Here is a 27801-nt window from a genome sequence, read left to right as displayed (position 1 = left end):
GAGGTGATTTTAATGCGCCATTAAATAATTTATGTGTAAGTTTTACATATCCACATTCGGTAATGTTAAAGTAAAATTAACAGTATTAGCTTAAAACTGTCAAAACAAATATATGTACATGGCAGAGAGCAACAAAACCTCACATATATAATGTTATTAGTATGACTTGGTAAACATTTTCTGACTTCACGAAGGCGTGCTCCTAGTGGTGGATGTGGCCTATCTGGCAACCCCGGTCTCAGCTCAGCTTCTCTGCTACGTTTGCTCGGCTGTTAGAGACACGGCTGTGAGCCAGAGTGGGAGATGGACTGAGTGAGGGCGCTCTTTCGACCAGTGCAGCCGATTTAGCATTGCAATACCCAGAAGCTAGGCTGAAAAATAACTGGCGATTTCAGGTCGCTGAATCAACACGAAAACATAGTGCAGTTATCAGTCTTTCACATCCCACTCCAATCACACTAACACGGCATTGATGGTAATGTATGCAAGGAAACAACCGAGACTCGGCGATGGGTAAACACCTCCTTTTAACCTTACTTATTCACATTTTTTTTCCTTTTCCTCATAGCTACGCTTTGACAATCCGCCATTTTTACTGAAACCAAAATAACTGTGTGGAAACTTGTATCCCTCACTCGCTGCGGGGCTTTCACCGATTTCTGAACATTGACATTTGAAGCTTAAAATTCACAACTGTTTCCTTTTTCTTTGCAGGTGCGACCGAAGAGATTCTCAGCCCTATCAGGTACTTGTTAGCCAAGCGTCTCCTGCTAGCTTGCTAGCAGCAAATAAGATTAAAATGGACACTCTAGTGCAGGCTTCTGGAGAGCACAACAGGCCCCAGTCAGTGCGGAAAATAACACAAAAAGTAGAAAGGTTTGCTTAAAGCCTCCATTTAAGCCCTGTAAATGTATCCCAACGTTAGCATTGCTAGTAAAGACTTGACAGAGTGAACATATTCGTCGAATTCGGCTGTTTTGGAAAAGGTACGGGCGAGTTTTATTACAGCTGAAAGCTAATGATAGCTTGTTACTGTTAGCTTGCTTGCTAGCCAGTCCGATTAGGGCCTGACCGCAATCTGTCATTTTAAGGATATAGCCAGTTAAGCTTCCTTAATATCAAAGTGCTTGATATTTACACAGCAAACCAGTGAATTCACTACCTAATTCAAATCGCGATAGCCAAGTGAAATGGCGAGCAAATACTCATAGGTCGAATAAAATGTTGTTTACTTCGTCATTTAACATGTGTTAGTTTGCATGCATACGTTGTTATGAGCAGAAATACGGGCACAATTAACGTGGCTGTTAATAAGCTGATAAATAAGCTGCTCGATTTATATATATATATGTATTTCCTCGTGCTAATTAATTTCTGCATCATTGAAACTATGAATGAAATGACATGACAGTACTTTAAAGAGCTGAGGATTGTGCTCACCATGGCTGCTTTTAGAAACCTGCTAATGGTGATAACAGAAGCGTAGGCCTATTTTAAGTGTGAGGTTTTTAGTAAAGCGTTTGATTTGTGTTTACAGACTCTCAAATACTCATCCAAGAGCCATCCAGGAGGGGACCACCGGCATGACAAGATGCGAGACTCTTCAGACGTCACCCCTCCCTGCAAGATGCTCAGGAGGTCTGACAGCCCTGAAAACAAGCACATCGACAGCACGGGACACAGTAGAGCAAAGGGTGTCCACACGCACCGGGCCAGAGACAGGGATGGAGGTGAGAGCGGGGAATAAAATGAGTTTAGAAAGAAATAATGCTCTCTTTAATTACTCCAGAAACAGGTGCTCTTTCTCTTAGTGAGGCGCTGTTTTGTTTTTTTGTTTTTCTTACAACTGAGTGCTTCAGTATTGAAACTGCAGCTGTCAGGTTTTACACTCTGGGTGATCCGGCCGTGGTAGTTTTTGAACAAACAAATTTAAAATAAACGCGTTGTTAAGCTGTCGGTATGTGCTTTAATTTTAACCACTGAGCATTAGTCTCTGCAGTTTGTATATGATTGAATGAATGGTTATCATGGTTTCCAACCTCACAGGTAGATGTTCTGTGAGTACAGTTAAAGTTCAGACCAGAGTAAGACCACACTCTGAACAGACATTCAAGTCTTGAAGGACACGTTTTGTGGAGGGGAGTAACTGCTTTTGTTTCTTCGCCTTGGTCAACTGCTAATTTTAACAACATTATTTCAGTACAGTTTTGTCAAAGTGGACCTTTTGGTAAACTTTGAGTAACTGGCACGCAAGCAGTTGAGTCCATGCGTATTGTGGTGTTTTGAGCTCCTTTTCAGACATGCTCTCCTCTCTGGAATCGGAGTGTGTCAGCTGTCCTGGTCACTTTTTTGTAAAAAGTCACTACAGCAATCTAATACTACTCGGACACTAGTAACAGTGCCACAAGTTTGCATGCAAGCAGCCACGTGATGGATAGGCTCTCACAATATAAGGACGGCACGTGTCTTTCTTTTCCAGACGAAAACAGCTGTTTGCTAACTTGTCTGACCTTTAGGCATTGGCCACATTTCATTACATTCCAGCACCAAAGATCCATTTTGCATGTTTTTAAGTGTAGGAAGTGTATCCATACCCCTACAAACTGTGTGTCTTGTCTTTCCCTCAATGTTTGATCTGCAATTTCAGTTATTTGAAATGTTTCTAAAATGCCGTTTCATGAAGTCTTTACTGTGACGAAGACAAATGCATTGACAGTTTAGGGTTAACAAGATTCTCCATCATGAACCACAGAGCCAAAAATTCAGTGCAGGATTACAGGTGCTCCAATTAGATTTCTGCATATAAAGCATTTCTAATGTGGGAGAATCCACAATGACAGCAGTCTAATAATGTTCAGCCCAATGTTTGAATCAGTGCAAATTGACTAGCCTGGAGCACTGCAGAGATGGACCGACATCCAATCTGAACAGCAACACCTGGTCTGCTTTCTCTTTTTCTCTCTCTGTAAGATTATAGTCTCCTACAGGCAAAGATGTGAAATTGAAAGCGTTCAGACAAGGACTGCTACCTGAAAATTTACATTTACAGCTGGCAAGGAACTCACTCAGAAAACAGCAACTCAGCACTTGAAAGGGACAGTGTGTGTTCTCAGTGAAGCTGATGTTAAGGCTTTGAATCCTTGGGGTTCTCAAATGGGTAATGCTAATATTATTAGCGCACCATACCAGATAAATCTGATAAACATTCTAACGAAACTTGCCTTAAAAACTGCTTTTAAGTGTCATCTGCCTTTTTCATCTCTGCTCCCCTCCTACTCTCCATCTGAAACATTGTTTCCTAAACTAAAGTTAGGGTTTTAACACACAAAAACGTGCATAAACAATGTCCAGAATTTCCAGACATTGTCGCAGTTACTGATTTTTAAGCGGAAAAGAAATGCTACCCTTCCATCTGTGGACAGCTGACAACAAGCTGGTTAAACAACAACAACAACAGCTGGTTATAAATAAAGTTATGATAGCTGATGTTTGAGTGTCCTAAACATCGCACTTTGCCTCTGATAAATACTTTGATCACATTCGCAAATCTTATGTGTGGATTGCTGGCCTCAAAGAAAGTTTCATTGAAACCAGCTAATAGCAGTGTTACTCTCACTCAAATGCTTACTGATGGGAAAAGTTTTGGCGATCCTCAACAACTCATCTCAGTATCTCTGTCATCCATCAGAGGTGAGCTTCACTGACTCATCAACTCGTATCGTAATCCTTTCACAAACTTTTACAGCCTCAGAGTAAATAGTTGTGGACACTTCTTACTTAGCATTGTGAGGGTTAGTAGAAAGAACCAGTCCAAATTAAGTAAAATGATGTGACAGCGCAGAGATGTGTTAAGTCAAGGAAAACTAACCCACTGGGCAGTATGTTTGTATTTTTTTTCCTCTCCTGTAGAAAGTCTAAATTTTGGTTATGGTTCCTGTTTCCGTTTTGTAGCAGTTTTTGTGTTCAGTTAGATGTGATTGAGTCAACATTTTCAATATGTCGATATGTCATACTGACATGTTGGAGGTTTCAGTAAGGGAATACAATCGGTCTTAAATTCTGTATGATGTTTTCCTTATTTGCAGTTTCTTCTGAATAGCTGTGTCGCAGTATTGTTACTATTGTTACTATTATTATTTGCTGAAATAAATCTTTTTAGCAGATATGAACTTTATTATTTTTGAGTTTTAGCAAATTGTTAATAGGACTTGAAATTATTATTTTGTTTTTGCTTCCAGATGTTTCTAGAAGTTTTTCTTCTGCATTATTTACATATCTGCAGAATCGGATAAGCTTTTTCAAAATGACTATTGCCTTCAGTTGCACATTAATTACTTCAAGTAACTCTGATACTGTGATCTTCAGACAAGTGGCGCTCTTAACTATTATAACTACTATTATAGGTACTCTCTATAATGACAAACTAGCCAAATATTAAAATGCAGGCTCTTTGCCTTAAGCATTACATATCACTTGATATACTGTTGTCATGTCACTTATAGCAGTGTACAGAATGCCACATAAGTACTATTAAGTATAATTTGCGGTCCTGCCAATGTGTCTCGTCTGTGTAAGCGTTCCCGTTTAGACAGCGAACCTGCTCCCATCCAGTCCTCCAAAATATGCAACTGGAGGACAAAGACCTATGTAGCCATCAAACCAGGTGATTGGTTGAAGAGTGGGCAGGAGTAGGAAAGGCAGTGAGAGTGTAAGTCACCAAATCCTCAAAGATCAAATAATACAGCAAGAAAAACACCAACACAAGACTGTCCATGGGCCCATATTTTGTACACCGTGTCCATCAACAACAAACACTTTCTACAGGTAGAAGGCAGTCTGTAACTGTCAGAGGACTGCCTTTTTGCTACCTCCACTCAAACATAAAATAAGTATTAGTGTTCTGTCAGTGTGGTGGGAGTGTCTAAAGATGTGGCAGCATCCATGTAAAAGTGCCTCATGTCTGAATGCCAGTGCCATTTTTACAGATTGGTGCTACATATCTCACACACGAAAAGGCATTTAGAAATGCATGGGAGGGTTAATCACAGCTGTACGTTAGTGAATTTTGCATTTACATTTGTAGTGTTATATTACTGTAACTTTCATATTACTAAGTTGATGAAATTTGGGGTTACCCTTGACCTGAAGAAGTGTCTGTCTACAGACTAGGAATGCCTTGATAGCAGAAATCTGGTAGTCTCTATAACAAAATCAATCAGCGATGTTGTGCCACAGAGGGCTGTACAGGGGTGACCTGACTGCATGTATCTATTCTGATTTATTTAATTGTTAAATGATTTAGTCCTTTATGGTGACAGAATTAGAAATGACTTCTTTCTTTCTTTTAATATACATATATGCATAAGAAATATACAATTTTTGTCGTTTCTTCAGGTCAGTGTAGCTAATTAATAACTAAAGATGTCTCTTGCGTGCTTCATGTCCCAGTGATGTCCCATACCTGCTGTTTGGTGCGAATGATTCCTCAGTAAAGCATTTCACCTTTCAGGGCTTTCTGCTGTTTATTGTGGAATTACTGTATCCATGTCTAAGCAAGCTTGCAGAATAACAAGTAGATAAAAAATGCTGCCTGTTCTGTCATAATTGCTTTGACAGTGTTGGGTATTGAAAGCTATTTTTATTCTAGTTCTGGTTGGTTTGTAAAAATCAAACCGGATTTGTTAATCTTAGAGACATTTGTTGCTGCTATGGAACTATTTTTATGGTCGCTCATGCGGAAGTCGTGCGGAAGTTAGTTGAAGATCTCATTAGACTTGGATTCTTTGAGTTGCGTTTTTTTCTTTTGTACATTTATTTTGTGACAAAAAAAAGAGTTCATGGTTGAGATGGGAATCCCAGTAGTTCAATTCCTTGGAATTGTTAGTCTGCTTGCCTATTGATTTTTCTTATCGATTACAATGCATTACAATCAGCTGATTTCAGTTTGATTGTTTGAGAAGCAAAATAGTGGCACAGTCTACAGCGTGTATATGGACATTACTTTTATTGCACAAATTAAAGCTGAGTAAATGCTGACCCCAGCCTAGCAAACAGACACTGAACTTCAACAGCTAACAAAGGGATGAGCAGTGAGGCTACAGCCTGTTTCTACCTGTTCATGCTTCCAAAGTAGAATCACTGTGGCGACTGGTTTTCATGTTTGCCTTGGGTTGCCAGCTTTGTGTTGATACATAAATAGTAAGAGAAAGATCATATATGTGTCCTCATAAGGACAGGGATTTTTATTGGTGTGTGAGACTGTAGCCTCAGGCTTAAATTGGTCGATGGTAAATGGTAAATGGCCTGTATTTGTATAGCGCTTTACTAGTCCCTAAGGACCCCAAAGCGCGTTACACAACCGGTCATCCACCCATTCACACACACATTCACACACTGGTGATGGCAAGCTACATTGTAGCCACAGACACCCTGGGGCGCACTGACAGAGGCGCCCCAGAGGTTGATGGTAATTTTGTGATGAAGGGTTTCAGGTCATTTTACAGAGAAACAAAGTATTGTAATGTTGTTAAACTAATCACTTTCTTCAGTGACTGATGTGTTATGGAGTACTTTTTTAAGTAATCACTGATCACAACAAAGAGGGGAAAATGCCCAATGCTCCAACATGCACAAACATCTGATCACACAGGATGAAATTCATTTTGCACGAGCAGATGAGTTGACATTTCTTGACTTGATGGAGGAAAGAGCCAAGGAGGAAGAAAACCCCACCTTAGCCAACTACATAACTACCCAAAGATGTCAGTGAAGCTGATGATGTCCTCTTACACGTTGGCGACAGACATTAACTGTGCTTTGGTGAATTTGGCTTTCAGGCCACGGTACACTCTTTAGGTTTCAGACAGTTTGTGTTTGACCAGCTGTTTTGTCAGATTAGATGTGTGGCTAGCTTTGTACTAGAAATGTTCCAGAAAGCATTTTGTGTGTGTGTGGGGGGGGGGGGGGGTTTAAAAAATGTCTTCAACATTGAGTGATATAACATGGTCTTGCGCTTGTTTTCCCTCAAACCCAGATATGTTCTGGTACTGAAATTTGGTACAGATTGAGTTCGTGTGAACCGATACTCAGTTGGTCCGACAGTGTAATTTTGACAGAAAATTTAGTTTAGTCATAATTTAGGATTCTAAATTCTTTGTTTTAGTTCACTAAATATCATTAGATTATCGTAGACTAAATCTAAAGTTGATTCAGTTGACTGAAATATATCCTGTTTTCAACCAGTGAAACTTACTCCACATGTTCACTCATTTAACTCGTCCCGCCTCTCTACACAACTTAATTGTGATTCTGATTGCCTCTCATCTCTCCTGATCATTTTCATCTCGTTTTTATTCGTCAACGAAAGTGTCAATATATCTCTTCATAGTTTTTGACCTTGTGCATTAATTTTTATTTAATTATCATCTTTTTTACAGTACAATTGGGCAACTTTTGAAGGTATTTGGCAGGTGGGGTTTTGGTGGGAGGAGGGTATGTATAGTGTCGGGTAGGGCTGGGCCATACTATACCGTTCACGGTAATACCGGTACAATGTTAGGCAACGATAAGAAAATGAAATATCGTGATAGAATATGGGTAAAACGCGCATGCGCAGTGCCTTTGTTTTCATACGCACATGGCCGAAAAAGCATGGCAGCAACGGAGAATGAGAAGGGAGAAAGCGGATCGTTGAGTGAAACGGATGAACCAGAATCCGGTCGTTAAGTGATGACGTGACGAATCCTACTTTCGGGCCTAAAGTAGTCTGCGTTTAACATGGCTTTTGTGTTGTTAACATGTTTAATGTTCCGTATTTTCTTCTATTTAATCTCAAAAAGCTCCTAAAACAGTCAGTGATCACTGTTGACCTCCCTCGGCTTTTATTACTGCTAATCATTTATTTAAGCTCAGTTTTTAAAACCTTAGGAAGTAACTACAGCCCAGCACATGCAGCAGTATATGAATGATTATCTCAGTTGTTCTCCTGGCTGAAGTTTGGTCCTTTTACAGCATCCTGCCATGCGATTACATTTTTTCCTGACCACCGAGAACACTCACGTTAACTTTTATCGAGTGGGAAAAAAGTTAGCTTGTTCATATTATGCTAACATAGCGGTGTTTGTCTGTCAGATACCCACCAAAGCACTTTTTTTTTTTTTTTTTTTTTTTGTAGAACATGCAAGCGGCCGTCATTATTGCCGTATTTGTCAGACTAAGGTGCTCGTAAATCTGGGAGTAATCTGGGTCCTAAACTCTGTCCGCTTCAGGTCCCAAAGTCAAACGAACACTGCAGCATCACTGAGAGTTAAAAACTGTCTAAATTCCTTCATCTTTAATAAAACGATCAGCATTGCTGCTTTACCAGGTGTAACTATGAAGTTTAACATCCAGGTATCCATGAAAACAGAATTTATTACATTTAACGGAGTTAGAAATTAGCAGGAAGTTAGTGGATGTTAGCTCGCTAGTTTCGCCAGTTACCTAAGCATGATGTAACATGTTCTGACTGAGAGATTTCTGAAAAAATTCAAACATACAGCTCTGCTATCACTTCCAACATAAATGAAGACGGGAAACTAAACAGCAGTGACGTTTGTAAGGTTACTGAAGTTGGGCTAGGTGGTATATAATGTGATCACTAGCGACACAGCTATGTTAGCATAACATAAACAGTGAAGCTGGAGGATGAACGCTAACACTTTTCCACTCGATAAAAGTTAACGTGAAGGTTCCTGATGGTTAGAGACAAATGCAATCACATGGCAGGATGCAAACGGACCAAACTTCAGTCAGGAGAACAACTGAGATAATCCATCCACAATAGAAGGTTAGTCATTAATATACTGCAACAACATGGGAATAGAGCAGCTGTGATAGAAAACAGCATTAATGAATCAATGGTACAGAAGTGGACGAAGCAAGAAGAAAGAGTTCAATAAAGTTTGATTTATCTGACTGCTTTGTTTTGCTTAATGTGTCTTATAATCCCGTGCACCTTATAGTCTGAAAAATATGTATTTGACTTTTTTATTTGGCACACTGCAGTTTAATGTTGCAAAGCACCGCTTTTTAACTTCAGTGGATATTATACATGTTATGCTCAGGGTATGTCAGCCCATTTCTACTGGAAATGCCTTTTGGTTAAACTTTCAGCAGGGAATTTTCCTTTGCACTGTTAAATTTTTACATAGCTTTAATGCACATAAAAAACAGCTGCTTAAGTGAAAATAAATGGATGGGGTTTTTTTTTTTTGCGCTAGTAAAGTTGTGGAGTTGTATTTTGTCTCGCATCAATTATATCGTCAGTTATATTGTTATCGCAAATTTTCAAATATATATCGTGATAAATATTTTTGGCCATATCGCCCTGCTCTAGGGTCGGGCATTGAGGCACCAGCTCAGGATCCCAGTATCTGTTTAATATGTCTGTTTTGGATATTCAGCCTTCAATTGCATCCACATTGCATTGGACCTGAGAGGTCCAGTGAAATGATACAAACTGCTTTTCAGTCAGTTGTCCAGTTGCTTTTGAGCATCTGTAAATAAGAGACTATGGGTGTAATTTCTAAATGGATAGAGTGTTAGTATGGGATGGGACTGATCTATCTAACCGGCCGTGTGTCACAAAAATGATCCTGGAAATATGCTCAAATTATTTCTTGGGTTGTAAACCTAAGATGCTAGTCAGGTTTTTTTTAATAAAAATTATTAAATCAGATGATTTACAAGCTAGTAAAGTTTATAAGCTGAAACTTTCATTTTGCACCAGTAGCATATTGTAGTGATGCCTGTGTGTGTCCATCGCTAGAGAATCTAGTCTATACAGAGTGATGCTCACTGAGTCATTCATCTCCTTATGCTGCTTGTGCAGAAACAATGATCACCAGAGGCCTTTCTGTCACGCGTACCTTGCCTGCTGTTCTGCCTCACTGACATAGAGTTATATCACCAAAGCAGTTTAAAAATGTTATGGCATATTATCTCAAAATGCACACTCTTGAAGCATCTCTATAAAGATGAGAGAGTTCATATTCAAAAGCAGGTTCACTGTTTCCATCAGATTGTTGTACTTGTTCTGTTACCTGTTGAAGTGCTGGCAGTCTTCAAATGTATCAAGTAGGCAGCTTAATTCTCAGATTTTTAAGTTTCTAATTATTTGATAGGCCGCATAGCTGGAATAAATTATACCAATACTGTTACATTAATGGAGCTTACTTGTTAAAGTACAACCTGGAAGTTAAGTTGGCCGAGAGAACATTGATGCTTGCCGCAGTCTGCTTCATCCAGGCACTCTGTGATGCCAGTGAACTTTGTTTGTGTTTTTGTGTGTTACTCATGGATCTCTCCCTCTGCTGTGCTGTTGTTTCATTGCAGGGACCAGTTATTCTCCACAGGAAAATTCTCACAATCACAGTTCCCTTCATAGCTCCAACTCACATTCTAACCCCAGCAAGACCTCAGACACAGTAAGTATCGCCTCTTCCTTAACACAGGAAGCTATAACGGCCCGAAGTCTTATCTATCCTGTGCAATAGACTGAATTGTTTCCTGGCAGCAGCACCTACTGATGTGTCGTTTCACAGGTGTAAAAAATAGTGTTGTTTTTTGGTACTTGCATTTCATCTAAGTTCCCTTACATTCTTAAAGCACATGTCACACATAAATCAGGGTAATCCTCCTCTTACACTCATATACTTGTGCTTTTATTTGAAGTTATTTCTACTTTGCTTTTCTCTCAGTGATATGTAAGCTTCAAGTTTCTGCTCTTTTCGATCTGTTTACCTCATAATATTGGATTAAATTTGTTAGGTTATTTCTAAATGATGGAAATGAAGAAGAACAAAAAACTTCAGTGACAATACAGCAATGTTTTAAAAAGCAACCCTTTTCAGTCTGATGCCTTAACAGCCAAACCTGTCTCTAGAATGAGTCTTCCTCCTTCTTACAAAGCTGCTCTGCAAACAGCCTTCCTAGGCTTTCTGCTTTCACCACAATATCTATTGTACATTTCAGATTGTATTACAAGTTCTTGCATCAGAACCTGCCAACACACACACACACACACACACACACACACACACACACACACACACACACACACACACACACACACACACTCTTTCATTCTGTCTCATTGGCTTCATGTTCCTAAATGTATATTTCTTTTCAGCCTTATGAACCTGGTGATGACTGGTCAGAGCACATCAGTTCCTCTGGAAAGAAATACTATTACAACTGCAGGACAGAAGTGTCCCAGTGGGAGAAGCCCAAAGAATGGCTGGAGAGGTAGCTAAAAGTATTTCATTATATAAGCTGGACTTTGTCCCAGTGTTGTCACATAAAGAATGCAAGCATGGTTAATTTGTATTGTATGCATTTTATAGAGAACAGAGGCAAAAAGAGGCAACAAAGACTGCTGTTGTCAACAGTTTCCCAAAGGACAGGGACTACAGAAGGGAGGCTATGCAAGCATCGGCAGCCCCTGGCTTTACTGGACCTAGTAAGTGTTCCACACACTATTAAATCGTGCACTGTTCTAGTCGGGTCTGCTATTTATGATCATACTATGTCAAAACTGTTTTTTTTTTATTTTTTGTGTGTGTGTTTGTTTCTTTGCTTGGCATGGCAGATGTTTATCAGTAACGGTCCTTCTACACAGCTAAATAGAATACATTTAAAGATTATTACTGGTTCAGTAGTAATGATAGTGTTGAGGTGCTCTCTGGTGGATCAATGCTAAGGAACTCTTTACCAAGCTACTGAGACTCCAAATGACTGAACAGTGTTGCTGAGGTTTTACGTTGTGTACTGTGGCAGTGAGCTAAAGCTAATTGAGTTCAAAGCTATTAATTTCTGCTGTGAAGTTAAGGGAACACATCTCAGTTTATCTAATTATAGCTGTTATTTTGACATTGTCTGTTCAACCAAGTTGGGTTGAGTCCGTTGCAGTCAGTTTGACACCAGATCATTACATTTCACAGAATTATTGACTGTGATTTGATCATAGTAATTTATCTGCAAAATCGCTGCATTGTTTTCCTACTGGATAACATGATATGCATTTTTTACAAGATTTGGGACTACTTTCTGAGCGGAATTCTCAAGGGAGCCGAAGAACTCCCATTGCAATCCTGTACAATCATTCTATTTTGTTTCGATGGCAAAAGTTGCCAAAGCGCTTTGTGTTTAATATCACTTGGTAAATATTAATGGTCTTTATTTCAACCAATTTACTAGTGGATGAAATGGGAGATAAAAATCAGTCTAATCACCAAATTTTATGAGTAGTAAATTGAGCACAGTGAGATGGAGTGTCCATTAGAACCACGTTCTAATAATCACATTTTTCAGCAACAGATGCATATTTTAAATGCTATTGTGCGTAGGGCTGTGCGATATGATGAAATATATCGGATGACGATATGAAAACATCTGTTGTTTCATATTATACACTATCGTTTGTTTCGTGGTGTTGCAAAATACACTGTTAACTGCAATATTTTTTTTTTCTCTACCACCCACGCAAGAATCACGTGAGAGAGTATGGAGAGAGTTTACGGATGAGAAGCAAAAAAGAGCCGTCAGGTGCTCAAAATAAACCTTTGACTCAAACTTTAGAACAGGGTTTTCCTTGCAGCACGCCATGTAATAAATAGTCACAAAGAAAATGGCAGCTGTTACAACTTAATCTAAAATATATAGTTTCATGCATAGGTCACAAAACATGACTCCAGGTACACAACGCCCAGCAGAATACACTTCACACAAGTCGAGTTGCCTGAGATTAACTGAATTCACAGAAAAATCAATATTTTGTGATATATATAGTTATCGGGATATGAGATTTTGGTCATATCGGACAGCCCTAATTGTGTGTGAAAAATATTATGCACTTTATGCTGTGCGCACATGCAGTATCAGTTGGCAGTATGGCTGTAGGGTCTCTAGCTGTGCTAATTCTAGCAGCCTTCTTTTGTTTCAGGTTAGCGTCCACATGTTTGTGCTGAATGTGTACATGTGTTGCTTTGTTTGAATGGAGACAGTGTCAGAATATTCTGTTTCCCTCTGGTCCATCTGACTTTTTAGCTTCTAAATGATCTTTTATGCTCACAAGTTCCCATCATAGCTACACCGGTGCTGCCATCTGCTGGGCCTGCAGCTGCAGCTAGTCGCTGTATAACGTCTTAGATCCAAAGATCAGGCATTAATAAAATATATTTAGGTTAACAGACTTCAGTTTCTCTTGCCAAGTATCAGGGGCAGCAGTACTAAATCGAGTAGTCAGCTCCTCACACACATCCCAGATAAATATGTATTTGAGCCCTGGAAAAACAGGGACTGTGAAGAGATCTTACGCTAGAGATGCTGGAACTACAGCCACATCTATAAACTACAGTTGTGTTACAGAGTGGAGCATCAAACAGTCTTTGGCTGATTACACTGCCTCACAGAGAGACCCAAACCCAACATCAGGGAAGGTTTTTATTTTGTATGAAGCTGTTTTGCAGAACTAGAGCTGCTCGTGAACCCAAATAATTTCATCTTTGCACACTAATCATCGATCCATTTTCTTTACTGCTTATTGGGTTCAGTTTCGTGTGAGGGCTGGAGCCTATCACAACAGTTCTGGAGCAAAAGGCAGGGTACAGGAAAGCTCACTGGTCTCTTACAGGTCTAACGCAGAGGCAGAGACAACCATTAGTGCTCACATTCATACCTACAGCTAGTTTCAAATCAGCAGTTGCCTCCTATGGGTGAAACCCCACACAGTCATAGGGAGAACACACAAACACCAGGATGTCCTTCTGTGAGGCCAAAGTTGTGACCACTGCATGACTGTTTGTGCACACTTTAAATTTGAAATGCAGATATGAATAAGATGCGCAAGTTTTAAAGAGGTTTTTTTAAATACTTGTTCACCATCATGTGAGATTTTGTGTTCTTTAAAAATCACAATCACACAATCTGTTACCGAGTCTGCCTATTGTCCCCGTATTATTGGCTTATTTCTCAATGACACAGAAAACTTGTCTGCGTGTAGATGGAAATAGTTATTTGAGTGGGCCGGTCCTGATGCTGTGTGTTTGAACAATCTGGTAAATGATTTCCTGGAGCGTGGTTGTCTTCTATTATTGTGATAGGAATTTAAGCAAGGCTGCTACAAGCTAGTTCCAGGCAAAATGTTGCTGAGCGTTTGTCAGTAGTAATCTTCTGAAAAGTTAACAAACATGTAATGAAGTGGTGTACTGAGAAAAGGATGTCATTTATCATGAATAACCTGTTTCTGAATATCTAATAACCACTCCTTATACTGCTTCCTGCTTAACAGAGGAGTACATGACATACCTGACAGATATGTTCATTAAATCTTTCTGATTTACAGAAACACAAAGTTATGTTGTGTAATATGTTAACATTTTCTAACCGTCCAGACACCCAGCAGGTGGTAATTGCTGCTATATTTAAAGCGTGGTGATCACACACTTGCTCAGTGCAAAAATTACCTCCTGGAAGTTTTTGTCTTTACCTGGACAAAAACTAACAGGCTGTAATGAAGCAATTATATGAAGGATGCTTACAGCTTGTAAAAAATGAACAAACAAGCATTCATAACATACACGCTTAAAAGATCAAAGTGAACAACAGTGACATTAGGCTTGCCTGTCATTGCTTCTGGATGGGTTGTGAGCTCTGATAATTCAGACAAAAACAGAAAAACATTGGTGCTTATCAGCCACAGGTCTCCACAGCACTACGCTCGCTAATCACAAGCTTTCAGTCTATGAACGTCTGTATGTCACTCTCACCACCTTTATAAAACTGTAAAAATGAAAGCAGAGTCTCCTTTTAGTGTTTCGCAAGGTAGTTATAGTTGAAGTGTGTTGAACCTGTTTATAAGGATGCAGACTAAATTGGCCAAATGACAAAAATGAACCTACACAAGCCCTAATACAGTCCTGATCAAAACTTAAAGACCACTTGAAAAATGGCAAAAAATCATATTTGCATGGTTGGATCTTAACAAGGTTCCAAGTAGAGCTTCAACATGCATGCGATACATTTGCGCATGCGCAGACTTTTTGATGGGCGGAGCAATGTAATCATGCACGGACTGATTTGCGCGTTTACAACACGGGAGTCCAAACATGGACAACTAATTTTTCCAAAAAATTAGGGCTGTCAGCGTTAACGCGGTCATCACCATTAAAATTTTTAACACGCTCAACCCATCTGGAGCGCAGAATGAACAAACTTTGGACAAACTGCCCGAAATGCATTGCGTTTCGGGGACTTTGACTCAGCCTGCACTCCAGATGGGTTAATTGTTAATCGCGTTAGTCATGATGACGGCACGTTAACGCTGACATCACTGGAATAAATATCAAGTTGCCCATTTGGGATGAAAGAGGTAAACTTAAGGATGTAACCAAAGTGGTGTGCCACTTGTGCAGATGTATAGTACGAGCAAAGTACTCAAACACAACTTGCATGAGCACTAGAGGTGGGAATCACCATTCACCCCACGATACGATATTATCACAATACTTAACTCACGATACGGTATTATTGCGATATTTTTATTTATTTTTTTTTTTTTTTATAAATATATATTTTTGCAATATTCTGAGTATTGCAATACGATATTTTGTGATTTATCACATATTTTTTCTACTGCAGATTTTGTCCATAAAGGTAAACTTTATCAATATTCATTTTATCTAATAATAAAGTCTCACACTCAGTCTTTCTCTCGTGTCAGTCAGTTTTATTGCTGACAAAGTGAACGGTTTGTATAACAGTCTAGTAACCAACTTAACTGAACGTAACTATCTGGTACAATTATAGCTTAAAACAAAATATAATTTTACATTAAATAAAAAAAGTTTTAAATTTAAATAAAATAAAACATTTCTTAAATTAAAATAAGTAAACTGTCCTGTTTGTTGCTGCCCTAAAAAGTTAAACACATTTGGACAGTGAAGCAATGTCAGCATTCTTGCTCAGAAAAAGGAGCTGATCAACATGCTCTGAAGTCAGAGTGCTCCGTTTTGCTGTGACGATGTCTCCAGCGGTTGAGAAGACTCTTTCAGCTGAGACACTAGTACCTGGGATACAAAGGTATCTTTTTGCCAGCGTGGCCAGGAAAGGATAGACTTCCTCATGGGATTTCCACCAGCTTAGTGGGTCTTCTGTGAGTGCCAGTGACGTGACCTCCTGGTATCTTTTCACCTCCTCCTCAGCTGTGGCAGATAATGATTTTGGTGGGGCTACAACATCACCATAAGTCTGACCAAGCAAGTCTGTTAACCCACAAGATTTCCTCATCTTGGCTGGTATGAGAGGGGGTCTGGGATTTTGTTCAGTCTCGTCAGGTTTCTCGTGATGTTCATGGGCTTCTGGCTCACAGATGGGCTGCTGCCTCTTTTCTTCCTGTAGAAAACCCACACACATACAGAGAGAGGGAGAAAATAAATATTTCATATCTTTTAGTATGCAGTAATATGTTAGCAAATTATAATTAATGTATTTAATTGTTAAATAGAATATTACCAATATGACAAAAATATCACCGATCTACTAATATTGTAAGTAAGTTATTTAAATTATAACACCAGAATGTTTGCTTACCTGAAGGGTTATAGCCTCAGCAACCACTCTGGCATAGGTTTCCTGTCTTTCCTCCAGTGACAGGAACGGCCGGGTTTTAAAGCGTGGGTCGAGAGCTGATGCTGTGTAGAGGGTGTTCCTCTCGACTGTGCTGGCATATCTCTTCTTAAGATCTTGACTGATACTTTGCTTGATGTTTCTGACCAGCGCTGTGTCACCAATGTTGTCTTGGGTGTCGTGCAACAGCTGTGCTAGCAGCGGTGCTACGACAGACAGAGTAGGATTCTTTTCCTCAGACATCACAGTAGTCGCGACTTGCATTGACTTCAAGGCCCGGACAATTTCTTCAGTGTTCCCAATATCCGTCTCATTTAGAGTAAAGATATCTGTGCTACTCTTTCTGACTTCGGGAGACAGCAGCGCTGCACAAATCGCAGGTTGTTGTTCAAGGAAACGCTGGAGCATGTCATAAGCACTGTTCCATCTCGTGCAGACGTCGGTCTTGAGCTTGTGAGTCGGGAGCTGTAACATTTTCTGTTTTTGCTCCAGAGCGTGGTTTGCCACTGTGCTTCTATTGAAAAACCCAGTTATGCGCCGCACTCTCCCCAAGACCCTGGCTACTGCAGGCAGGTTTAAGGCTCGTTGTGATGCCAGATTGAGCGTATGGGCGAAACACTTCACATGCAGGTATCCCGCTAGCTGAGTGGCAATTGTCATATTAGAAGCATTGTCGGTGACAACCACCAGATTTTTGTCGGCAATCCCCCATTCCTGTGCTGCATTTTTCAGGAGAATTGCAATGTTCGCTCCGGTGTGACTTTCATGTAATGTTCAAGTTTGGAGAACGTAAGACAGCAGTTGCCAGTCCGCTGTGAGATAATGAGCTGTTATAGTCACATATGAATCCACAGCCCGCGAGGTCCATGCGTCGCAAGTTAATGCAACCCTTTCTGCTGTGCTCAAACTTTCCTCAACTTTACGCTTCACATCTATGTAGAGATTGGGTACGGCTGTGTCCGCGAAAAAACGTCGTGATGGTATCACATACCTGGGTTCCAGCGTCTTGATCATGTAAGAAAAGCCCTCGTTTTCCACAATGTTGTAAGGACGCAGGTCTTTGCAGATGAAGTACGTGATAGATTGTGTTATTTTCTTAGCTCGCACTGAATTGGGAGATAGCTTTGCTAAGCTAAGAGTGTCCAGCGTTGGTTGATTTTTTTCAGTGGAGCTGATTTAGAGCTAGCTTTCCCGTCCGCGGTTAATGCTATTTTTGGATGGTGCCGTGTAAGATGGGCCCTCATGTTCGTAGTATTCCCAGAGTACTTTATTTTCATACGACACACCTTGCAAATCCCGTGTGTCATATCCATCTCATTTGTTCCATCCTTGTTAAAAAATCCAAAGTACGTCCAGACGTTTGATTTAAACGCAGATGGCGCTTTCCTGATCTCTTTTTCTTCCTCCATCTTTGTTTGATCAATTTTCCCATGTGCTGACCCAACCTCTGCTGACCTCACTAGAGAAAAAGCTCAACCGCACCATCTGGTGGACTGGAAGTTTTTGGAACAAAATATCGATGTCTGCTGTCCCTGTATCGATACATTATTAGCAAACAAAATATCGCGATACTACGCAGTATCGATTTTTTTCCCCCACCCCTAATGAGCACGTACATGTCCACTATCCGGCTGAGTATGCTAGGCTATCACCAGCTTCTGCAGCTTCATCAACAAGCATTTGGGTGCACTCTGAGGAGGGTGAATTTGCTCGCAGATGAAAGAGGGTGCTGTTAAAACAACGCTTTTGGTTTTTCGGGGTTTTTTTTTTGGTTTTTTGCTGTTGACTGCTTCTATTAACGCCATCATTATTAGCAAACTTACTCATGGGCAAATAAATAAATAAATAAATCACTCTTGTAAAAACGATTGCCGATGGGCTCAGCCTATCGTCGATAGTCGATATATTCGTCCAATCACCCAACCCTATTGTATATTAGTAATGCAAATATACAATAGCCCCATTCAGGGCTGACATTGGTCACAGTTCTTCTTCTCCTTCGTAGTCTTTCAAAAGACAGTTATTAAATTATTATTGTGATCATTTTTACTACGTTTGCAACCATACAGGAAGTTAACATCTCATCTAAATGACAAAAATTAGATTCTGAATTCTTGTTTTCAGACCAAGAAAAATAAGATGAATCATAAGGGTTCAGTTTAGGGCGATCGTGGCTCAAGAGTTGGGTGTTCGTCTTGTAATCGGAAGACGGACAGCCGGACAGTCTTGGTCGTTGTGTCCTTGAGCAAGACACTTCACCTACCGCCTACTGGTGATGGCCAGAGGGGCCGATGGCGCAATATGGCAGCCTCGCTTCTGTCAGTCTGCCCCAGGGCAGCTGTGGCTACAACTGTAGCTTGCCTTCACCAGTGTGTGAATGTGAGAGTGAATGAATAGTGGTATTGTAAAGCGCTTTGAGGGGTCCCGAAAAGCGCTATATAAATGCAATTATTTCTTCTTCTGCTTCTTCTTCTTCTTCTTCTTCTGCTTTTTCTTCTTCTGCTTCTTCTTCTTCTTCTTCTTCTGCTTCTGCTGATGTTTAGATTGTTGCCCCGTTTATGGGCAGTCATATTGTAACAAGTCATGCACAGGCCTCTGAAGGTGTTGGCGTAGTGCTTGTTCTTCCATTGAAACAATCTATAAAATCCAGCTGGAACAGCAGAAAGTCTTGTAAAGCCTGATCAAATGCCACAAAACTGATTTTAAAGTACTAAGACCAGAAACAGAACCACATGCAGCATTCACATGCTGACTGTTTGACCAGGTGTCTCACAGGGATGTGTTAAATGTTGAAGCAATCACAGAGGCTTGTTTGCACTTATTGACATATCACCCTGTGCTGGAAAGTGAACGATAGTTCCTGGACAGGGCTTTTTCAGATGAATGTTGTTTTTTTTTTTTTTAAGGTTTTGTGTTTTATGTTGGACCATAAATTATTGGAGGAAATGGATTTCAGATTTCCACCTTTGATGACACTGCATCTTTATCTTTTTGCTCCACAGAGTCGGCCCAGGTGGAAAAGCCTGCAGCAGCACTTGCCACCCAGTCTCAGTCGTCATCTGGCTCTGGGAGCTTGAATCCGTCATCAGGCCCACCTGGATCGTCGGCGTCTACAGTACCCGTGTCTCCAGTCCTTCAATCCCCAGCTCCTCCGCTCCTCCAGGACCCCACCCTGCTTCGACAGCTTCTCCCAGCACTTCAGACTGCCCTGCAGCTCAACAACGCCAGTGTGGACATGGCAAAAATCAACGAAGGTAAGAAGAAATAGGTTTAAGAGCCGCTTGACATATTCAACTTCTACATTCAGCTTGCAGCAGAGACGGTGATTGATGGCCACTGGTTACAAGAAGGCACTGAAATTATTAACTACTGTTATCAGCTTTTGTTCTGAAACCGTTGTTAGAAGCTTTGACATAATCTGTCCTGTTAGTCTGAGCACAGTAGAGTCCTAACTCGACATCGTCAGCGTGGTTCTGTTTGCATAGCTGATGTCTGGATGAAGAATGCCTCACAGCAAGAGTTTGCTAGATGAGAACATGGTATCTGACCATGTGACACTGAAAGGAAAGATTCAGCTGTCAGAGTGGTATGAGATGCATTAATTGTAAAATGGGAACGACAGCACAGACTTTTCTAAGTCTAGAATGTGTTGTAATGTACCAGATGGCTGCTAGATGTCCTTAGAAGTCATCCTGCTTCAGTTTGATAGACTCGGTCAAGTCCAAGATTCCAGGGTCGGGATGAAGATAATGGAAAGTGTTTCAATGTTTACAAGTGTGAGTCACTGTGGTACCAGCTCATGGTGTAAACCCTGGCATAGTAGTGGGAACTTCAATAAAAAAAAAAAAGAATTCCCCTCTCACCCCTGAGGGGCGGTCTTTATCCTTCAAGCTCGGGTCCTCTACCAGAGGCCTGGGAGCTTGAGGGTCCTTTGCTGTTCCTAGGACTGCGCGCTTCTGAACAGAGATCTCGGATGTTGTTCCTGGGATCTTCTGGAGCTACTTGCCTCGCTTTGGGGGTCACTGCACTGAGTGCTCAGATTACCACTGGGACCACTGTTACCTTCACCCTCCACATCCTCTCAAGCTCTTCTCTGAGCTCTTGGTACTTCTCCAGCTTCTTGTGTTTCTTCTTCCTGATGTTGCTGTCATTCAGTATCGCTATGTCTATCACCATGGATATCTCTGCTTGACTACCACTACTACGTCTGGTTGGTTAGCCATCAGTATTTCGTCCGTCTGTATCTGGAAGTTCCACAGGATCTTAGCTTAGCTCATTTTCAACCACCCTAAGGGATGGTCTCCCATTTTGACCCCCATACTTCCAGGCCATAATCTGCACAGATGTTTCTATATTCTATGCCATCCACTTGGTTATGGCGTACCATGTTGTTATGTGCTGGATTGTGTCAGGGGCACCTTGGGTCTTGCCTGTTGTGGTAGACCCCAGTCTCTATGGATCTTGTGCTCAGAGCTTGTTCCTATGCTGCCATGATTATTGCCTCTGTGCTGTCTTTCAGTCCAGCTTTGTCCAGGAATTGGTAGGATTTCTGGATGTCAGCCACTTCCTCTATTTGCTGGTAATACATACCATGCAGGGGCCTGTCCTTCCATGATGGTTCTCCTATTGCCCCTCTCTCTCGGGTTTCTGCTGCCTGAGGTATTCACTAAGCACGCGGCCAGTTAGGGCCATCTTCCTGATGTATTCGTAGGTGTTCGTTATCTCATCCTGGACTGTGGTACTGACACTCACCAGTCTTCCTTCAGCTTAGCATACAGCCTCAGGGTGCTGAAGTTAGGGTGAAACCCTCCATGCATGGTCAGGAGCATCCTGGTCTTGATGTCAGTGGCTTCTGAGGTTGTGTAGAGAATCTTTGATCAATAATTCAAATGTCTGTAGTAGCAGGTTATGCGTGGGGTGTATTTGTAGCAGCATAATAACTTGGGCTGAGGTACTTTATATGTATGTATATCAAATTTACCTGTTACCTTCTGTTATAAATATATGTGAATGAGCTATATATGATGAGAGAGCAGTGTGGGTCTGAAGTTTTAAGATTTTTCCCTCTCCTTATGTGTGACATCTCATTTACAAACATACAGGAGAAAAATATTTATATATATATATATTTTAAGACAAAAAAGGGATAAATGAGGGCCTGTTATGTCCTCGCATTTATATTCTCACAGGTGGGTTTCACTATTCAGAGATGCCGTTGACAATCAAAGCAGCAGACATATGGACGTGCATACTGTGTCATATTGCACAGCATAGAGTTGATCTCGGTTAATGAACAGGATCACTTGTGCTGAATAACACTGATCACCACCATATTCCCACCAGAAACATCTCTGTAAACACACAACTGATAGGCTCTGCTTTTATTTCTAATTTCTAAACCAGTTTATAGGAGACATCTGAGTTTTGACTGTCAGACTTACTGCAGTGCAGTACCTAAACTATTCTTGTAGCAGGACTCGTGTCATCAGTTCTAACCGCGTGTCCGTTTGCTTTTCTCTGTAGTTCTCACAGCTGCCGTCACACAAGCTTCATTACAGTCTATGCTTCATAAGATCCTCACTGCTGGACCGTCAGCTTTCAATATCACTACTATCCTCTCTCAAGCTGCTCAACTATCCAACCAAGGTAAATGAAGCTCATACACAAGTGTTTCTATACCACCACTGTATTCTTATGTGTGCTGTGAAATGACTGCGTCGGCTTCCTGTGTGTTTCCTGTGAGGTACTTAGTTGTATTTGAAGTTGTTTTGATTCCCTAGAGTGACTTTGTTGTTTTGTTTATGTCTAGCAGCTCAGCAGTCGAACCAGTCACCAATGTCATTAACATCAGACGCCTCATCGCCAAGGTCCTATGTGTCTCCGAGGATCAGCACACCACAGACCAACGCTGGTCCTCTAAAGCCCCTCCTCAGCACACAGCCTGTCATCACACAGCCAAAAGTAAGATAGTAGGATAGTAGGCAGGTACTGAAAACTCCAAGCTTAGTGAATATTGAATATTTCCCAAGGGGGGGAAAAAAAAGGTCAGAGGAGGGGAAAAAAATCAATAGTTTGCAATTATGAACGTGAAATGCTTTCCAAAGAATGTTAACAGGTGTGAAAAGTCTTTTGAATTTATTAAATATCCACCTATAGTCACGATTGACACTGTCAGTCTGTTTCATGTATTGTTTGTGAGATAGACGGACATGCTTCAGATTAAGCCATTGTGTATATCAGTAGTCTGTTTCAGTGAAATGACGTGCTGTTTGTCTTGTTGTTTTAGGTAAGCACGCCATCAGCAAAGCAGGCATCTCACCCCCAGCCCACATCCCAGCAGCCCCTCTCCAGCGATAAGCAGCACAGTTATGATGCGACCACATCTTCCCCACGCACCCTCCAGCGCCAAGGGTGAGTGTCTGAACAACAGTTCATTTTATAAATCCCACTTTTTGGGGGGGGGTTGCTTGAAATTATGACATGAATGATGAGTAGGTGAGCTCTCAGAGAAACAAGGGATGTTTTTTGGGTTTAGGTGTCAATATGCGTGAGTTCATGAAGCTTGGGTTGTCCCTTCTTGAGGGCAGAATTGGTTACAAGTAATTAAGACATATTTGTTAGTTATATTAATCTCTGGGCACTGATTTCATCTACATCTGCTATCAGAGCGTGGAAATTCTGCATTAGCGAAAATACACTCACTCTCAAAAGCTGTTTTCAGTTTTCATTTTGTGGTGTTGTTGCTCCCTCTGCTGGCTGTTGATGGAACAGGGAGTTGCTCTTTGATTCATTTCTAGGTCTTGATTTGTGCAACAGTCCTTTGATTGGAGGTGTTCATTACTGCTGTGAAGTGTATTTAGTGTTAGTGTGAACAGGTTTGAACATGATTACCTCTGAGCTTATCTCTTGTACATGCAGACTCTCGCAGATATTATTCAAAATCCAATTCCAAAAGTCAGAATATGAGATCTGAGTTGGTGCTAATGGAAAAGGGGCTTAAGCTTAATCCAAAACCTTCTGTTATATCTGACATTGTTATAAATTAACGCTGACGTATATCTATGGTAACATACTGAGTTTAGAGTGCAGCACAGCAAAGTAAATATAGTTCAGCATATTTATCCCATTTTTGTGCAGAATATGTATCTCAGGGGTCTTGAAACCATATTTTCATGTCACAGTCTCGCATGAATCAGGCAATCAAGTGGACGAATTCAGTTTTTTGGGGGGGGGGAGATCCATCACTCACTCCATCAGAAGTACTGCTTCACATCACTCTAGAGAGCTATTTTTGTACAAATTAATTACCCAAAGTAAATTGCAGTGGCTTTAAATGCCTATTTGGGTAGAGTTACTATTATGCCATGTCAAGCTGCTTCTTTTACTTAAAACAACAACAGAGTTGGCCAATCTGTCAGACTGAATTCAGGCTGTACTTCTGTTTTTTATCACGGCCCACCAAGGAGGCCCCAACCCACACTTTGGGAACTGCTGTACTAGCATTATGAGTTAGCAAGTTCAAATTACAGGCTGTTGACAGTGTTTCTTGCTCGAGTCAGTGTGCTTTGTGTTTATTGTGCTGCGTATTTAAAGTGCACATTAGCACCAAGCAGAACAATTACATTTGTTGTACTTAGACCCTTGCAAACACTTGATCACATTCCAGGACAGCTGACCATCAGGCTGTTGCAAATCAGCACAGAACCAGATAGATCTGGCCTGACATCAGTCAGCTGCCTGCATGCTGCTCACAAGTGTCAAACAAAGGCCTGAAAATCTCACACTGCACACACAAACAGTATATTGTTCCATTAATGTGCCAGCTTTCTTCTAGATCACCGTACTATGTTGATCTATCGATTGTAACTAATACAGATAACTGAGACATCTTGTGAAACTCACGTTATCATGTTCAGCATTCTACCTCAGAGGGCTGCTGTATGATTGTCACAGGCCAGTTTGTTCATGCACATCGCTCACATTCTCCCCAACACTGTGCTCACTTCAGCAGTCAGAGGAGTCCTTCCCCAGGTCCCAACCACGTCGCCTCCAGCAGCAGCAACGCCTCCAACTCGGCCTCCGCTCCGCCTGCCTCCTCAGCAGCCCGACCCTCCTGCTCCTTCACCCCCACCTTGGCTGCCCACTTCAACGAGAACCTTATCAAACACGTGCAGGGATGGCCCGCCGAACACGCAGAGAAGCAGGTCTGTACCACTAGCATTTCCACAGGTTTTGGCTACATCTTCATGAAAGCATCATTCAAATGATTTTCATCTTAACCCTCACAGGCATCAAGACTACGTGAAGAAGCTCACACCATGGGCAGCATCTGCATGTCCGAGAACTGCACCGAGCTCAAAAACCTGCGGTCTTTGGTCAGAGTCTGTGAAATACAAGCAACATTGCGTGAGCAGAGGTGAGGGTCTGTGTTTTAGAAGACTCCCTGTTAATGATGTAAAACACACCTGCACATAACTCATTGTTCTCTGCCTTTTCCCCACAGGATACTGTTTCTGAGACAGCAAATCAAAGAACTTGAAAAGCTGAAGAATCAGAATTCTTTTATGGTCTGAGAACTTCTGATTTGCAAGTCGGAGCAGGTGTCGGAGAAGAGTGGGGACGGGTGGGGGTGGGGAGACCCATTGCACATAGTCGGAAGCTGGAGGGAGAACGGGTTGTTCAATTTCAATTCCTCTTGAGCCCAGTCTAAACACACACACACACACACACACACACACACACACACACACACACACAGGAGCTGTAGTCAGGTTTGCTTTGGACCGTTGGGCTGGGAATCCAAGAGGGAGAAATGAAGAGCTGTTGTGGGAGGATGAGGGGAAGGGGGGAGGGCAATTTACAAGACTTTGTTTTGTAAAAACCCGTGGCTGGCGGGTGGACGGGGAGGGGGTGTAGATTTCTTGTAGATGTTATTATCTATGTTGTAAATATGTTTTGTAGATTGAAGCCATGGAAAGCCATGCCTATCAAAGCTTTTGACATCCAGACTAATCAACGCCTAGGCGGCTACATTCATTAGCTAGCCTTTTCCTTCATGTTAACTCGTCTGCAGACTTTACAGCTTCATTTTGTCAGTTCATAGATCGCTGAACCACTGAGCATGTGTGACCTGCGTGGAAACAGAGGAGGATGTTTGAAGGCATTTATTTACACAGAAGCCTAGCATAAAGCATAACACACTGTCGTCGATGTAGTTTGGGTTTTATTTTAATTTTTAATTTTTTTTTTCTTCAAATCTACTCTGTCTAGATTCTCTTCCTTCCACCCTCTCGTGGTGAACTGTAACATGTACTTAGGCGTGGCAGACATCCCCTCTGTGTGGGTCTGTGCTTCCAGTGGTTCACTGATTCGTTTTGCAGCTTTCTGGTGGCCCTGCATTTCCCAGTCTGAAAATAAACAGTGCCTGATGGTGTGATGAGTGAGTGATGGGGGAAAAAAAAAAAAGACATGATGGCGTGCTGCTTTGGACCATTCCCGCTCCACTCCCCTGGCCTCTGCCCTGCCTCACCTCCTCCTGAGACATCACACCCCTTTTTTTCTCCCGCACCCTGCCACTGTTTCTGTTCCTGTTTTTTACATTCAGGTGTCATCACTGGTTCATTCCTTTGTACAGTTGCTAATAGCAGTGCAGTTTTAAGTAAACATAAGAAAAGGGTTTATTTATAAAGAGTTGTTGTGATGAGAGCTAAATCATGACAATATCCACACTTGTTTTGTTTTTTTGTTTGGGTTTTTTCTCTCTTCCCAAAAGCACCCAAGGTTAGGAGATGTATCACAACTGCGAGCGGGTCAGAGGCAGGCGGGTGGGTGTGTATGTGGAGCACCTCTTGAGTTAGTGCAGGGTAACAAGAGGTCAAATGTGAAATGTATGTATTGTAATAAACATGTTAAACTAAAGTGAGCACTGGTTATTTCCTTGGAGTGTTAGGTTTGGTTCATTTGCTAGTGCCTTGTTGAAAGTCTTAAGCCTCATTCACCTGTTGAACCCACTTTCTGTTTTTTAATCCCAACAAGATTATCTTCAACAAGCATGTGACACACTCGATTTTCTGGCACGTCCCCGTCCTCCCCTGCCCTGCTCCCCTCTCGTTTGTTTGCTTCCCACTGTTGAAGAGCAGGGTCCTCAGTTGCAAAGGCCTGTTTATTTCTCCCACCATAACTATCTATTGATAAGTGAACTGCACCACACATTCAGTAAAAGGTGACCACATCATTGCTTTGTATATTGTTTCCTGAAGTATATTGACAAATGAAATAAAATATGCCTTTCCAGGGCCATGTTGTTCTTGGGTTTTTGATGGTGCTGCAAGCTTAATTTTTCTCCTTTCATTTAACTCTGATGTGAAACGCCTGATGGTTAAGTAAACATGTAAACTGGGACGAGCTGTGCCTGTCTCATTTTGTTCAGTGATTGAGCCGAATTAACAACCCGCTGTGGCTCACAGTAGATGCTCTTAAATGCACCTGCAATCAAACACACCAGTCAATTGCAAACTGGAGCTCAGCAATAAGATTACCAGTCAGCTGTGTGGACTCTGATCCCATCTTGTGCTTTTATTTCTATCGTTCTTGCGGTCATTGCCCAACACGTGAAAAATAAATCAGTTCATCAAATATGTGACATTATAAAGTCAAACACATCAACAGGATTTTTTTTTTTTTTTAAGCCGTCTATTGTAACTCCAAGAGCAGGATTTTAACTCTTCAGTAAATATTGGACTTGCTGTGGAGGATAATGCCCGAACCACCTCAGCTGGCTACTTTTGATGTGGAGGAGCTGTGCCCCTGTGCCCCTCCTGGATGGTCCAACTTCTCACCCTATTTCTACGTGAGAGGCTAGTCATGGAGAAAGATCATTTCCACCGTATGTATCCGTGGTGTCGTTCTTGCGGTCATTGCCCAAAGCTCACGACCATAGGGTGAGGGTAAGGACATACCTCAACTGGACCATTGGATACCATGAGGACCATGGCCTCAGACTTGGAGGTGCTGATTCTCATTCCTGCTGCTTCCCACTCGGCTGGGAACAGTGTGAGCTGGAGGTCAACAGAACCACATCATCTGCGACAAGCAGAGGAGACTCTTAGGCCATCCAAGTGGAAGCCTTGCACCACT

General features: G+C 41.4%; 1 protein-coding gene across 3 annotated transcripts; it reads left to right on the top strand.

Annotated features, from left to right (window-relative positions):
* Positions 1–244: 244 nt before the first annotated feature.
* Positions 245–27066, top strand: waca (WW domain containing adaptor with coiled-coil a). Of its 3 annotated transcripts, none has more exons than XM_084938824.1 (13): positions 245–513; positions 715–745; positions 1538–1730; positions 10375–10466; positions 11171–11286; positions 11385–11500; positions 19668–19919; positions 22189–22311; positions 22475–22626; positions 22952–23076; positions 24677–24869; positions 24954–25081; positions 25169–27066. In XM_084938824.1, exons 1-13 carry the CDS (start codon positions 473–475, stop codon positions 25236–25238), a joined length of 1632 nt encoding a protein of 543 aa, XP_084794950.1. In that variant the 5' UTR covers positions 245–472; the 3' UTR covers positions 25239–27066. The 3 variants fall into 3 exon arrangements, with proteins under 3 accessions (XP_084794950.1, XP_084794949.1, XP_084794948.1); XM_084938823.1 differs by having other exon boundaries at positions 248–513; positions 22478–22626; positions 24674–24869; XM_084938822.1 differs by having other exon boundaries at positions 248–513; positions 24674–24869.
* Positions 27067–27801: the final 735 nt, after the last annotated feature.

The sequence above is a fragment of the Perissodus microlepis genome, chromosome 9 (genome assembly GCF_051167445.1).
Source record: "Perissodus microlepis isolate ML-2025 ecotype Zambia chromosome 9, ASM5116744v1, whole genome shotgun sequence".
Lineage (NCBI taxonomy): Eukaryota > Metazoa > Chordata > Actinopteri > Cichliformes > Cichlidae > Perissodus > Perissodus microlepis.
This window is presented reverse-complemented; position numbering and strand designations above follow the sequence as displayed.

Coding starts and splice junctions, on each gene's coding strand:
- waca (XM_084938822.1), top strand. CDS start 473: ATGGTAATGTATGCAAGGAAACAACCGAGACTCGGCGATGG. Junction 24,870..24,953: donor CCGAACACGCAGAGAAGCAG/GTCTGTACCACT, acceptor TAACCCTCACAG/GCATCAAGACTACGTGAAGA. Junction 25,082..25,168: donor GCAACATTGCGTGAGCAGAG/GTGAGGGTCTGT, acceptor TTTTCCCCACAG/GATACTGTTTCTGAGACAGC.